Source organism: Girardinichthys multiradiatus, chromosome 19 (genome assembly GCF_021462225.1).
Source record: "Girardinichthys multiradiatus isolate DD_20200921_A chromosome 19, DD_fGirMul_XY1, whole genome shotgun sequence".
NCBI lineage: Eukaryota > Metazoa > Chordata > Actinopteri > Cyprinodontiformes > Goodeidae > Girardinichthys > Girardinichthys multiradiatus.
In genome coordinates this window covers 22637796-22653428 of record NC_061811.1, presented here as the reverse complement: position 1 = coordinate 22653428, position 15633 = coordinate 22637796, and the positions used below count along the sequence as shown (strand labels likewise).

General features: G+C 38.7%; 1 protein-coding gene across 10 annotated transcripts in view; it reads left to right on the top strand.

The window, feature by feature from the left end:
• The window catches only part of ralgapa1 (Ral GTPase activating protein catalytic subunit alpha 1), a 108998-nt gene that overhangs the window by 37478 nt on the left and 55887 nt on the right, over positions 1–15633 (top strand). For all 10 annotated transcript variants that reach the window (XM_047393082.1, XM_047393086.1, XM_047393081.1 and 7 more), the window contains 15 exons: positions 150–275; positions 836–894; positions 1195–1303; positions 3892–4002; positions 4090–4158; positions 4251–4388; positions 4482–4665; positions 7039–7157; positions 7271–7390; positions 7994–8588; positions 8748–8863; positions 9684–9808; positions 11602–11673; positions 11804–11927; positions 12153–12308. In XM_047393082.1, coding sequence (XP_047249038.1) covers positions 150–275; positions 836–894; positions 1195–1303; positions 3892–4002; positions 4090–4158; positions 4251–4388; positions 4482–4665; positions 7039–7157; positions 7271–7390; positions 7994–8588; positions 8748–8863; positions 9684–9808; positions 11602–11673; positions 11804–11927; positions 12153–12308 — 2223 coding nt within the window. The remainder of the gene's footprint in view (positions 1–149; positions 276–835; positions 895–1194; positions 1304–3891; positions 4003–4089; positions 4159–4250; positions 4389–4481; positions 4666–7038; positions 7158–7270; positions 7391–7993; positions 8589–8747; positions 8864–9683; positions 9809–11601; positions 11674–11803; positions 11928–12152; positions 12309–15633) is intronic.

The following is a 15633-nucleotide window of genomic DNA, read 5'->3' as shown; positions in this document are numbered from 1 at the left end:
CAAGCTTTTTTTAAAATAGCAAACTGTGAATGTTTGCAGGTATTTAATAACTTTAGACAACTATGTGTTGGATGTATGGTTGAGTATTTTATTTTATTTGCTTCCCCTTTTGTTGTTTTCACTTCTGTCCTTGTTGCTTTTTCTCCAAGGCTCCCAGAGTTGAGGCCCAGATCCTTCTCGGGTCTCTGGTGTGTTTCCCCAACTTTTACGAGGAACTTGTTGCTCTCCATCCCACCACTGCTGACGTTGTGCGGACTAAGTTTCCCGAGATCAAGGTAGATGGGAGTAATGCTGTTGATTTGTGTGGTTCGGACAGGTCATCATGGCAGACACATTTTATTTGGGAGCGGAAGGAAATATGCTTTTTAAACATGTTCAAAAACGTGATCTATTTTCCTGTCTGATCCAGGTCAGTCCTAATCTTGTAACTCATGTCTGCTTGTCCATAGGGGATCTCGGCACAGAGTATTGGGTTAATGTCTCATCAGCTATTCCTGAAACAGCTCAGGGCTGTGGGAGTAACGTTGTTTTTGTTGTTGTTGCTGTGTAAACAGTTAATGCCATGCGTGGCAGCACCTCAGGCCCTGTCTTTGGTTTCTTATGAGCCAGAACCTTGTTTTGAATCACTAAGCGATCATTAACACAGACTGAAAAGACCAGTGAGTGTGTGAATTTGACTGAACTGCGACCGAGTTCATGTTTTGTGCAGCAGGATTGTGTGCTATAGCTTGCATATCACTCAGGATGGCTGTGCATTACACACACACCAGTTGTAGAAGTTATTTTTTGTTCCTGAAAAAAGTATTTAAATCTTTGTATCCTGTTTTTTTTTAAGGAACACATTATCAAAACCATCCTGACCTCTGCCAGGGATGAACCCTCTGCTCCTGCAAGGTATCATTTCTATATCTTTTAATGGGGTCCCTGTAAAAGGTAAAGCAGCTTCTTGGGAGTTGCCCCCTTTTACAAAATCTTACAATAGTAATGTTATGTACATGTAACCTGTCTTAAAATATTTGTAAAATTTTGTAAATAAAGAAATAAAACCACTAAAACGGGTTCAAGTAGTTCTGTAGTTGGGGACATTTTTAAAATATTTGTTTTCTGGTAGTGTCAGAGGAAGATTGATATAGTATTTCAGTATATTGTTTGTTTTTTGATTATCACTCACTAGTCCTGTCCCTGTTCTGTCAGGTGTGTGGCTTTGTGCAGCCTCGGTATTTGGCTGTGTGAAGAGTTGGCTAATGGGACCGAACATCCTCAGATTAAAGAAGCTCTCAATGTGATCTGTGTGACCCTGAAGGTAAGTTTTATAATGATGAGTCATATTCTGCCCCAGTTTTTTTTATATTTTAGCTCTAAATGAGTACAGCCCGCGTGTTATAGCACTTACTGCTATCACTGTTCCACTTCCCTCGCACTGGATGAAGACTCCATTATAAGGTGAAAAAAGAGTGAAAGGCAGCCAGAAAGTGAATATTCTTGGCAGAATTTTGGTGAGTTCTTCAGCAGCGCCTTAGGAACCCAGGAGGCTCCTGGGTTTTGAGCATGAATCTCAGTTGCGAGATCATCAAATGGTCCTGACTATGGACTGAGAAATGAGACCAAAGTCATGACTGAGTCAGAAAGAGAGCCAGCAGTGTGTTGGACAAGTGTACACAACACAGTTTGGTCTAAACATCTAGTGATTTTTTTGTTTGTTTGTTCTGTCTAAATTAATAAATGAATTCATTACTTTATTAGTATTATTATTGTATTTACTTGCATAGTTCTTCTGCACTTCTGGTTATATCCAATGTAAAATACTTCAATGATATGCAAAAATATTTGTTATTAAATTAACTAAAATTAAAAAAAGCTTTTTTGGAGAAAAACCGGTGATTCAGGTTAATCCTTTAATCAAAATTGTTGTCAATATAGTAATGGGAAAATATGTATTATTGGTGGTTAAATGCTGGCAACCATATATAACATGAGAAATGTGTAGGAACCTTGATTTAAGTACATAGTGTAGTCTCTAAATCTAAGTTTAAATTAGTAATCTCCAGCAATAAATTGAAATTTCTAAATTTTTTATGAGTTTTCTTCCATAAAAATACTAGAAATAACTTATGCTAGATTTCTACTCCTCACTGTAGAACTCTACTTTTAGTATTTATTTGACAAAGAAATTGCTATTAACATTTTAGTTATATATCATTTGAGTGCACCAGAACAGCTTAATATTGAATTATTAGGTTGCAGATGTGGCTACAAATACTGAACTTATGATGAGAACCATGGTTGGAGATGATAGCTATTCTTTGTGAAATTGTCACAGTTGTTATTGTCTGTTTTATGTGACTAAACTGACAGGCCGGTGGATCAGAACGCTGCTGTCCAACATTTACTGTCTCATCTGGAGCCAAGTGGTTCTAGATGGACATAAATGGACACACACATACCTTTCCGACCTTGGAATCCCCAGCTTGTGTATCGGTAGCCAATGTTCTGTGAAGAGACTGCTCCAGCTCTCATTTACATTCACTTGCTCTTGGGAGCAAAACCTGGACTGTAAATATGTTTGGTTCTCCTTCAGATAGGAGACTAATCCAGGGGGAGTGCTGCAAGCTGTGACACACACACACACACACTCACACACAGTCCCTTACATAAATACAGTCACATCGTCTTCTGCATCTCTTGCTTTGGTAGCAACAGCCAGTTGCCTCAGCTACACGCTCTGTGACATGTACACCGTTATACACAAAGCTTAAGGGATTGTCATATTTCCATGCAGAGCCACTTCCTCCTCTTGGCCTCCTCGTCTTCCATCCCTTTCATCAACAAGCATTTTTGGTTTTCAGGCATTGGCTCTTATTGGAGCCTGAGGTGTAGATCCAGCTTTTTTTTTTTATTAATCACTCTGAGCTTTATTGTGTGGCGGATTTTATACAGTTTTACTGACAACTATGGATTTTAGTTTGTTGTGACAGATATTAATATGGTGTTTGAAACCTTTTATTTTTTATAAACATTTAAAATGTCATTCAATTGTTTTGTTTTTTTAACACCACCACTTAAAGCATCTTTAGAAGATGGATACAAATGTTGATGGTAAAGCAGGTCTAATTTATATCTAACAAGCCCTTTTAACATTGCTTTACTAAATTGCCATTACTAAATTGATTTGGCCTTATGTTTTTCATTTCTACCCCACTGAAAGACACAATGAAGACCTACTTTCCATTCACAGACAGAGGCAAAGAGATTTTTTATTTAGGATCTCCTGCTGTCTCGAACAGTTCATGGTGCCAAACACCAACAAGGTTCCCAGGACCTTTAAACAGTCCCATAACATCACAGATCCTTCACTATACTTAACAGAAGGCATGAGTTGCTTTTCCAGACATTCATCAGTCATTTCAAACAAGACCCACCTCAAGTGTTTGTCAGAAAGCTTAATGTTTGCTAAGATCCCTGTAAGGTTCAATGAACCTCATACGTTAATGCAGCGCTTTGGGTGCCGTGTTGGTGAAAAGTGCTATATAAATAAACATGACTTGACTAGAAACAGTCCAAGGCATTTACATTTAATAGTTTCAACCCTGCTTTACCATTCATCCATTGATCTTCCGTGGGACTCATTTCTCTGAGAAATGAATAGATTGAGTTTTATGTGATGTTGTTTGACATAGTAATACACTGACGTACTTGGCTGCTGCTCTTCTTGTTAAATGTGTGGTATTTTCAGACTTTCACTTTAAAGTTAGCCGGATTGTGTATTTTATCCTGATACCAAAATCCTTGAACAAGGGTGCACTTTATTTTACCACAATTCTATCCTGTGTTGCTTTACCTGTGACTGGGAAAGAACCTTTAGAAATCTAAGGACTTTTTCTCACCTTCTAGTACCCCAACAAGATGGTAGCATTGGTGGCTTCAGACATCCTTCACCTCCTGATCAGTTACGTGGATCATCTTCAGAAATTCCCCCTTGACACTCCAAAGAAGATTGTAGAGGTAGTTTCTATATTATACATTTAGCATTTTATGCAATTACTACCTTTTTAACATCCTAAACAAGGTTTGTCTTTTTTTCTCCTTTAGATTCTTATCGCTACTATCACATATTTGCTGCCTAGTACTGAGTCCTCTCCTCATGAACTGGATAAGAGGGTAACTAATCTCTGTACCCTTTTTTTAATTTTCTGTGAAACTAGTTGTGGGTAGGATGTGGCTTCATGTGTGTCCTGCTGTGTTTATTGCAGCTAGTAGTTTCCCTTTTGTTGTGTCTGTTGGACTGGGTGATGGCCCTGCCCCCAAAGATTCTTCTCCAGCCTGTACAAACACAAAGCTCTCCTGAAAGGGAGCAGCCAACCAAAACACTGCTCAGCTGTATTTATAAGGTACTTGACTCTGTTGCTGTCACCATACCTTGGCCAGTGAAACACAGACAGAGTGGGTCTTTTCTTATACTGTTTTCTTTTTAACGTTTACAGATCCTACATGGGTGTGTTTATGGAGCACAGTCTTTCAACAGTCCCAAGTACTTCCCACTGCAGCTGTCGGACCTGTCGAGTCCAGACTACGACCCTTTCCTGCCATTAGAGAGCCTCCGCGAACCAGAACCTCTGCACAGTCCGGAATCGGAGCGCTCCAGCAAACTGCAGCCTGTCACTGAAGGTAATTGTTCCAATCCGGCTCTGTAATCTGTAATGACCCGATATGCGTTCTGCGCATGCGAAGTGATGACACAGACGTGCGCGCAAATCCACAAAATCTCCGCACCATTTGACCAGGAAGGTATGTGTATGCAGACACACCTCCCTGCTTCCATGTGAGAGACTTTATTGCCCCCTGCTGTGATCCAACGGGACACGGAGAGGAGTCTAATGACTGATTCACCTTCATAGACCATGCTTCTCTTCTCTTCAATGTTTCTCTTAGATTTTATTTTTAACTTATGTAATTGCCTCCTACCTTGATTAAGTTTTCCCTCTTTTCCTTATTGTGCCTCCTCCTCCTGAGCCCAACCCTAGGGTTTAGGGTGTCACTTAGAATGCCTGATCAATACATATCTGTACTCACTGCTCGATCTGTCAACAAGGACTCATTAGGAAGTCTGTATGCGTCACCGTGTGTGTTTCTATGTAATGGTGTTGATTAACAAGGATCTCCTTGCAGTGCTCCATGTAATGGCCCTGGCTTCTTCTGCATTGGGATGTTCAGAATAAGTGTTCTTGTAAAGAATGTCTTTAGAGTTTCCGGTAACTTTGTACTTAGCTGTCTTTATGTTTGTTGATACAAACCCTGTCTGCAAATCCCTGCTCTGATTGAAGGTCCTTTACCTCTATCCTTCATTCACTTAGAGTAAAGGCCATTATTTAGATGTTAATGTTTTTAAATGATCAAATTGCACTTTTAACTTTACATTTAAGTCACACTGTTTCTTTGTAGACTTCTGCTAGGGAAAATTTAGTTCAGCTTCTGTTTCAGTTCACCTCGAAGGTTTCCTTAGGATTTGGGTCTGGGGAGTGGGATTGCCATGAAAGAAGATTGATTTTGTGTCTGCTAAATCATTTCTGTTTAGATTTGACCAAATGTTTTAGGTCACAATATTGTTGAAAGACCCAATGATGACCCATTTTAAATTTACTGATTCATAAGATTTTATTTAAAATGTCCTGCTATTTAAAATGGTTCATGTTGCCATGCACCCTCTCAAAGTTCCCATGACATGTTGGAAGAGAAAGAGGCCCGCTGCATAACAGATCCTCCTCCATACTTAACAGTGAGCCAACGGTGCTTTTTTTGTTTTTTGCTTTTTGTTTTCTGAAAGGATATGTACGTATCTTTTCTAACCCTTTCATACCCAAATTCAGTGTTTGTTGCTGAAAAGCCGATCCTGAGTCACACATTTGCTTAGAAAATGGGATATCTTTTACATTTATGATGGTAGAACAGAAAAGTGTTTACCTAAGCAAACAACTTGTTGGCACCAGAGGATAACAGGAAGAAAATATTTGTAAATGCTTCGGTGCCATTTATTTTTATATTAATTGTTTTATCTGCCGATATGTGTGACAGCCATGATTTGGTCAGAGATCAATATTTTCATAATGTGGGATTTGTTCCACACTCCATAACTGTACTTAATTGGAATCATTCAAAATTGCCTCTACACTGAACGTGGACTTGTAGAAAAACCTGCTGTTTTAGTAATATTAAGTAGGAAGCAGAACTGCTCCAAACATGCTGTAGCATTAACCATTGGGTTTTATTTGGTTGATTTTGCAACCGGTGCTTTACTGCAATACCATCGGTCTGCAGCCTTTATGATTCAGTCATTTTAGCCCACAGTCCAGCTAAACAAAACTCATTTAGAACTTTGCTTTTCACTTTGGTGCTGGTACACCTGAATGTCCCCACTGGGGGATAATAAAGGATATTTCCATACTGTCTTAAAATATTTCTTGGTTCTTTGTCGTTTTTAGCCAAAGTTATTAAGAGCCAGCATTGATGGTCTAAAGGGCCACTTGTGGGTCCAGAGTTGCAGGTTGCGGAACCCTGTGCTATGAAATGTGTAGTAGGAGTGTACCAAAAATATCCAGTGCAGCCCTTCGGGTTCGGTATGCTCTTGTACCGATAAAAACCCAACCCAATCTTTGGTCAGTTTTATATGTTCTACATAATAAAATCAAATTAATTTCAGAAACTGAAAAAGAGTCTTTGTTAATTCCTGACTGAAGTAAAAAAAAATATATATGTATCATTTTTTTATGATTTAAGCGTACCGAAAACGTACCAAACTGTGAATGTAAATAAATTACAGTCTCTTCGGTGTACTATTAAATGTTACTATTAAAACTAATTAAAGATTAATATTATAAAGTGAATGATAATGGTTCTGGTATAGATTGAACTTTGTAGCATTTAATTCATGGTTTTGTATGTGTGTAAGCTGTGGTCAGCCTGACAAATGATTCCACGTAAGTAAATGGGAAGAGACATCAGAGCTAAACAACTTCGCTACAAGAACTTTCTTTGTCTCTGCAGTTCGTAGCCGTATCCAGCAAGGCCTGGTTTCCATTGCAGCCAGAACAGTTATAACCCATCTGGTCAATCATCTGGGACATTATCCAATGTCCGGAGGGCCCGCAACTCTGTCCAGTCAGGTTCTGTAGCTTTTTGGCCTAATAAGATCTGAAATTGTTAATTAGTCTTACTAAGAGAAAAGGATCATTTATATGTTGAACATTTTTAATTTATTGCTAACTTTGTTCCACAGGTTTGTGAAAACCAAGACAACCCGTTCAGTGAGAGTGCAGATCTTGGACCAGAACTTTTCAATTCACCTAACCTGCAGTTTCTGGTTCTGAATGGCTCCACGCTGCTATCTGTTCTGCAGGTAACTTTATCTGAACGAGTTTTGATTCTTTTTTATTTCTGACGTAGAGACTGTTTACCAATCTGCGGCTCATCTAAACTCAGCTGATAAAGACATTTTCAGATCCTTGTAACAGTATTCCTGCACTGTCTGGAAAAGTGGGAACTTTGTTTTAAGTATTTTCCAGGTCTGGATAAGCCTTGAAAAAAGATCAACTATGGATGTTTTGTAATTTCTGGCTTAATTTTGTATCCTATTAAAAATGTAAAAGTTGGGTATGTCCGTCCCTCAGTTTTTTTTACAGATTGATTCTGTATTTAAAGTTGGAAAGTTGAGCCTGGAAAACTGTGGAATTTGATTTTAAAAAAAAAAGAAATTGGTAGGGATCCTGTAGTAAATGTAGTTACTTATTTTGTAATTTAATATGAAAAGTAAAAACAATTTTATTTTCTATTAACAAGAGTGTTAGTGGAATCTGGTTTCTGCAGTAAACACAAGAACAATTGTTTTAAATACTTTTCAGTTTAGTTTGAACAGATGTGAAACATGGATCATGCAAAAGTTGCATATTGCATTTTGTGTTTTGAAACTCCAGCGTTTTCCACTATGTCCTGGTTTTTCCAGATCCGATCAGAGTCTGGTGTCCCGGGAGGAGGAATGACAGCTGGTTTGTCCTCTGCTCCTGCTTGCGTCCGTGTCATCATACGAGACGTTGCCGGAAAACACTCCTGGGACTCCGCCGTCCTATATGGGCCTCCGCTGTGCTCCCCGAACAGTCCGGCACAGACACTTTTAACACAGAACCTTCAATTACGCACTCCACCAGGAGGTCTGCAGAACAAGATGGAATTGAAGGAGGAAGACAGTGAGGGAGATGAGCAGGAGGCGCAGGAGCTGGAGGAGGAAGAAAGACACATGGAAAGTGACAGACAGGAGTTTCAGTTAGCAGAGCAGGAGAGCAATGTTGGCAATGAGAAGGAAAATCCTGAAGGAGGTGGAAATGTTGAACCTGTGGAAGAGAGAGCGGAGGAAGAGGAGACACATGAGCATCACATGAGCGAGGATTCAGGTTCAGAAAAGCTTCTAGCTCCACCACTCGCTAAACGAGTGTGTCGGGAGGCGGTGCCAGCGTGGAATTCTCTGGAAGCTGGAGATGATGCACTGGATGAGATGCTGCAGTACCTGGGATACTCGAGTCCAGAGTGTCTGCAGAGAGCAGGTAGGTTTTGTCATCTGAATTAAAACAATTATTAAGTCATTATTGAAAAAATACTTAAGCTTTTTGTTTTAATGTTTCAGGTATAAAGCTTTCAAACCAAAGAAAACAAAGAGAAATCTGTCTTCCAAACTAATTTTGATTCCATGTTGATCCTCACAGGCATGCCACTCAACATCCCAGCCCCTCCTCCGGGGTGTGTATCAGAGAAGCAGGAGAACGATGTGATCAACGCCCTCCTGAAACAGAATGCTGCAGAGCGAGACTTTGTCCTTCATGTGCGTTGAATAGATTTGTCTATTTAGTTCAGACTGGTTTATTATTCCTACACCTTTGCCTTTCCTGTAAACAATCTCAACCTCAGCTTTTTAATATTCCATTCAGAGCAAATGAGATGCATCCAACAAGCTTTTTTAAGGGATTGCACCCTAATTTACCAGTATGAAGATGTGCCATTTTAATTAAAATGATTTTGTAATTGCGCTATTGACGCGGGGGAAATGAATGCAAATATACGGGACCCTTTTCAGATTATTATCTTTTAACATTTTTGAAAGTAATATATTATTTCCCTTAATTATCCACAATTATGTTTTATTTTACATAGGTCTGTCAGAGAAAATCTCAATAATATACATTAAAGTTTGTGGTCTTAACGTGATGAAATGTGGAAAGTTCAAGGGGCAAAAATCATTTTACAATCTCCACATGTGCATTTCCGGTAGAGGGAACGACTGCCATCTGCCCTACTCCTTTACCTGACCTGCAGTATCAGGTGAAAAGCTTAAGGCCTCTCTGTTTACTGAAGATCCATGTGCATGACTAGAGTAGTTCAGGTATTTGTTTTAGAAAACACACAGAGTCATGGTTTTCTAGACAGTTTTTGAAAAGCCAAAATGTTCAGCTGGTAAATAAAACAATTCTGTGTCATATCTGTTATGAGATTTGCTACAAACTAAAACAACTGGTTGAGCATCCTCCCAGAGTGGTTATTCTTTATTTTTTGCCTGAGGCTGTACAAGCAAATGGGCCCTCAGTGCTTTATTTTCCTTACATATTTTTCTCCTTTCTGTGAAATAAACTGAAATTAACCTTTAGAGAGGCGAGGAGCTGAACATGAGGGCATTGCAGCAGACCGAATCAGAGACGGAGACACCTCAGTCGGCCTTCTACTACTGCCGGCTGCTTATCAACACACTGGGACTCAACTCCTGGGAGAAGAGGTATCCCTTTCTGAACAGTACTGGAAAACCAAGTTGAAATCTAGCTAAATGTTGAGCTGAAACGGTCATTGTGGTTGATTTTGGTCAGTTTTTTTTTCTTGGCTTGCATGAGTTGTTAAAGTCCACATTTAGTTTAAACTAAGTGAAATTCCTGTAACAGCAGTATTCAAATATTTTAGTGTAAATCAAGAAATGCCATGATAACATTTCCTATTTTATTTTCCAAACATTCTATCAAACCTTTAAATGTTGGCTAAAATGGTAGAAAAGTAGGAAGACTGGATAATGCCATTTTAATTCGAAGGATGTAGGATTTTCACCTGAACAATGAATCTAACAAGAGGATTTCTTTGCAAATTTTAGTGTGAGATGATTCATGTTAAGAGTAATTTTACAAAAGGTATGTGTGGGATGTCTTTTGTATTTTGTTCTTCCCTAGAGCAAACCAAATGCTTGCTTAATGCATCTAAAAGAAAAAGCTGAACTACACTGAGCTCATTAGAGGCTATGTTTCTCCCCATTCACATCATGCAGCATTTCATCTTCTCAATGACTCCGAGCTGAAACTTACAATGTCGGGGTATTGCTTTAAACGCGCCTGGCCAGCTAATGGATGCTCATCACTCATTATACTTTATCCGGGGAATTACACTTTCTGCATTCAGACCCACACAATAGACATCTCTACATGCTTGTGTGTGTGCGTGATAATGAGGACAGCGCTCTATTGATCAAACTCGGCCCATTTGGAGTTAGAATAAAAAGGCAGTAGTTGAAGAAGAGCGTGATTGAGAGGGCTGTGGCAAATCAGAAACCAAGATGAGTCAGACTCATGTAGATTTAGTCGTATTAAAGAACATAAATAATGAAGCAAAAAGACTGAAATGAAAGCCTAGGGAACTTAGAGGTAAAGGGAAAATAAGAAGGTAGATAGGAATGAAAGGAAAAAGGAGATGTTGGCTAATCATCTGTTATTGTCACCTTACGTCTCTCCAGGTATTCATATGAGGCATTACACACACTAAGATGCTGACAGTCACCTATGTGTGTGCCTGTGTATCCCCTTTTATGCTTTTCCTATAATCCAGGGTGTAAATGGAGTCTTTGAGAGCAGAGAATGAGGCCATTACCAAGTATCACTTTAATAAAGAGCAAATTGCTCTCTCTCTCTCTCTTTATCTCCTGCACTCTCTTGCTCTTCTTCTCTTTTTCTAAGAGTGAAAAGAACGTCGTGTCATTATCAGTCCACTCCAAGCTTCACTGCCCAACTCTTGGTTTTTATATCAGCCATACAGAGGTTCAGGGTCGCTCGTTGGCACAGTTTTACCCTCTTCTAGATGCGTTACTTTGCATGAAAAGCTTTTGTTTTTCTTAAAAATCACAGCTCATCTTTCTGTCTCTAGAGCCTGAAAGCGTCAAAACTTTGGTCAGTTAGAGTATTTCCTACAAAGTAAGAGAAAATATTAGTTCTTCAGTGGATAAACAGTTTTCGAAGTCTTACTCTTTATTACAGACCTAATTTTCTAAAAGTATTAAATAGTCCATGTTGTCAAGAAGCTCAAGATATTTTTTATTTCTAGTAAGGATTTAATTTATTCTTTAAATTGTTAATCAGCAAAGTATGGTTCAGTAGATCATAGTGAGTCCTCTGATAAAACCATGGTTTACAAAGCCTTGAGTCAATTCAAGTCAAGGTAAAGGATTGTTATGTATTAACTAAATTTGCAACGAGGCAGAGTTTGACCACAGCATTTGGTGTAATGACTTACAGCTTGTGTAACTGTGTCTTACAGGAGTAACTTTCATTTGTTGAGGAAGAACGAGAAGTTATTGAGAGAGCTGAAGAATCTAGACTCACGGCAATGGTGAGCAGCGCTTAACTTTCACTCCGGACCTCGTCCAACTCTTTAAAACCTTTTTATTAGATGTCTACAAGCCTGAGAGTTTAAATAGACTCCCTGTTGCTGCTTATTATTTTCTATTATTGTCTTCCAGTCGAGAGACTCATAAGATTGCAGTGTTTTACGTGGCCGAAGGTCAAGAGGATAAACACTCCATACTCACAAACACAGCTGGCAGCCAGGCTTATGAAGACTTTGTTTCAGGACTTGGCTGGGAGGTAAAAAAAAAAAACTATAACGTACTTTAGATTTATTGTGAGTATTTTTCATTCAAAATGAAAAAAATGATAAATGGTTTAAGCATGGAAGGTGTGGATTTTTTTAGTCCTGAATTGCAAGTGAGAAAAATACAGATTTGTTTTTAAGATGTTCTAGAAGCTTCAAAGGGACTCTGTTTAAAATGTTACCAAGATTGTTATCATGCATGTTATGTTTTGCATTAGGTGGACCTCACGACTCACTGCGGCTTCATGGGAGGCCTTCAGAGAAATCGCAGCACTGGCCAGACGACGCCTTACTATGCCACGTCGACTACCGAAGTCATCTACCACGTGTCCACTCGCATGCCCCATGACCAGGACCAGAACCTCACCAAAAAGGTACACATCTGACACTTACATAAACGAGGGAATTTATAAGGCAATGCAATTCATTATGGTTTTTTTCAGCAACTTTGCATGTGCTGCCTTATTTCTTTACTCTCTTCGGTACACAGTTAATCACACTTAATCAATACAGACACAAACATGCCCATCAAGTCCAGCAGATGCAAGCAAAATGCATCTGTTCGTGTGGCATGTTGCAATTTTTCTGTCCTAGCCACAAACAAAGCAGGAAGTAGAAACTGTTGCACTTACGTAAATTATGGTTCTTACACAATTTTGAAAGGTAAGTTATAAAAGGACCAATGGGAATCCGTGTTTTTGTTTTCAGATTAATATTTTTTAAACTCTGAAATTACATAATTCTATATTTCTGAACACAATTCGCTTTATATACACTCATAGTCAAAGGTTTTAGATACTCTTTCTCACTTAATGGGTCTCTTTATTTTCATAACTATTTAAATTGTATATTTTTACTAGAGACAACAAATTTGTGAATGAACACACATGCAATTATGTGGAATTAAGTTCTTTTACAATCTTTTGTTTACTACATAATTCAATGTGTTCATTCACAGTTTTGATGCCCTCAGTGAGAATCTATGTGCAATTTAAATAATCATAAACATTAAGAAAACCATTAAATGAGAAAGTGGTTTCAAAACCTTTGACTGGTAGTGAATGTACATGTATGTATGGCTCAATTCAATATGTTACAAATGAAAAATAACTATAGATTTATTACTTTCAGACTGATTTTTTTCAAGCATTTATTTCTCGTTTATTTATGATGACTTTCAGCTTACAGTTAATGAAAACATGGTGTTTAAGATTAGAATGTTACAAATGGATGGATGGATGGATGGATGGATGGATGGATGGATGGATGGAAACAGCAGCCTAACTGCATTCCATTTTTGTAGGAGATAACACTACCTTTCTTTTTACCTTACCTTTTCACCTTGGAATCACAATCTTAAATTTATTTTATTAGAATTTTATGTAATAGACTAACTGAAAGTAGTGTAGTGTGAAGTGGAAGAAAATGAATACATTATTATGGTTCAAGTCTGGACCAAGATTATCGTGTTTTTCTATTCACAAATTAGTCACCCAGTTAGTGAATAGTGAATAACCTGTGTGTGAATCAATCTCAGTATATCTACAGCTCAAATAGAGCACTGTTCAATCCATCATCTGAAAATGTAAAGACTATAGCACACCTGCAAATCTGCCAAAACATGTCCATCCACCTAAACTGACAGGCCAGGAAAGGAGAGCATTAATCAGTGGAGCAGTCGAAAGGCTGATGGGACAGTCAGTTTACAGAGCAACTGTTAGTCGTGCAATCTGGTATTTAGGGACTAGGAAAAAGGAAATCTTTAAGCATTTGCTACAATCTGTGTGACACTAGTTGATGGGAAGATGGATACCGCTAATTATAGGGCAATTTTGGATTAAAAATGCACGGCAGACTTTTGTATATTTTCTTTTCCATTTCTTAACTATGCACTACCTAGTGTTGGTCTTTTAAAAATACTTCAATAAAACGCTTCAGTAAAAATCTTCAATAAAATGCATTAAGGTTGGTGGTTGTACCAAAATGTGAAAACTGAAAGGGGCCTGAGTACTTTTGCAAGCATTGTAACCTTTCACCAGCACTGATGGTAATTTTGTTTCTGTATTCTTTGTAGCATCTTTAAACATCTCTGAGAGTCCTGCAGCCATCAGCGCTTTCTCACATCAGACCTTTCAGTCAAATGTCTCACAAAATAACCACTCGTGGATCCAGTGCTGTTTTAATTAGCAAACACGTCTTTTAATTTAGCAACTTTGAAGGCTTGTTTGGTAAATCGTCCCCCGCTACAACAAAGTTTTGTTGGGTTGAGCAGTCTGTGTCCCCAGGTAAGTTAAAAGATCTCTTTTTTCCAAGTTTATGATAAGAACACTGTTTCAAGTAATTTAATCAAATCCTTGCAGTTGAATGTTCAACAAGCATAAATATGCGAAAAAAAATATACTATTTGCAGCTATGTTCTGTAAAGCTGCTGTCTTACATAGTAATCCTCTGTTGGTTTTGCTGGCAATCATATCTGCGTTTGGTGAGGCTTGTATAAGTGCCTAGGCAGGCAGGTTTTATTGTATGTGTCTATATCTGCGTTTGTGTGTAATCACACCTGTCACCCCCCAGGCTCTGGGTGCTCTGCACATGGCCATAATGTCCTTTTAATCAGATCATACTTCCTGCTTCTCGGCCTATCACATCGCTTCGGGCTCCTGATTGGATTAGCAGTGTCTGGTCCGACACCATCCGTCTCACTGATCAGCTGATGGTCCCATCAAACATGCATAGTCACATACACACACCTGCACACACTCTCGTGCAGACCTTAAACCTGTTTAACACACATCCACAGAGGGTTTTTATTAACCTCATCCTGACCACAGCTATAAATTTGTGTTAGTGCTGCTGGGAGACGCGTGTACGGCCATAACACGTTAGGCTTAGACGTAAAAACACGTATAGACAGTGTTTGCCGAACGTTTCCACAAACGGCCTAAACGGACACACAAATGCACATTAGGCCTGGCAAGCGTTTATCTTCCATCCTCCTGTAACACTCACACCAACACAATCAGTTTAGGCCTGCACAGGGCTCCTGTCCAGGTTTCCCTCTTTGCTGGGCCGTGTTGGTCTTATCACAACACAACTGCTAGAGTAAATGGATTAAATGAGCATTGCACCAACTGATGTGACACTGTTCTGATCTTCTTTATGGAAAAACGAGATTAAAAAACAAATAACCATCCTGACATTTTAAAATATTTCATAGTTCCTCACTAAATCTCTTTCTATCCTGCAATTACACGTAAAGGAAAATCTCTCGGGAAAACATAATGGCAAGATCCAATTTATGCCCTGCAAGTGGAGATATATAGAATGATGAATAGGTCCACATTATTTTGCCTTTAAATCCAAGTAGTGTCATCATAATAAGCAGGCTGTCAAACAAAAGCCATATCGTACTCTCATCTGAAGGTTGTCTTGTAAAGGGGTGTGGATAATGAGTTCAACTGGATTTCTGAAGGTGTCATTATATTCGAAATAGCTCTGACCCACATACACAGAACACTCAGGAGGAGGTAAAATAAAGACTGTTTTATTGGTGATGTAATCGGGAACGAAACGGCTGAAAATCTCACTGTAAGGAGAGAAGTGAAGAGAATGGTTGAGTACGGGTAACGGAAGGTAAAACGAAACTAAGAACAAATAATTATCATGAATCTGAGATCGGCTTAATGGGTTATGGTGGTCAGG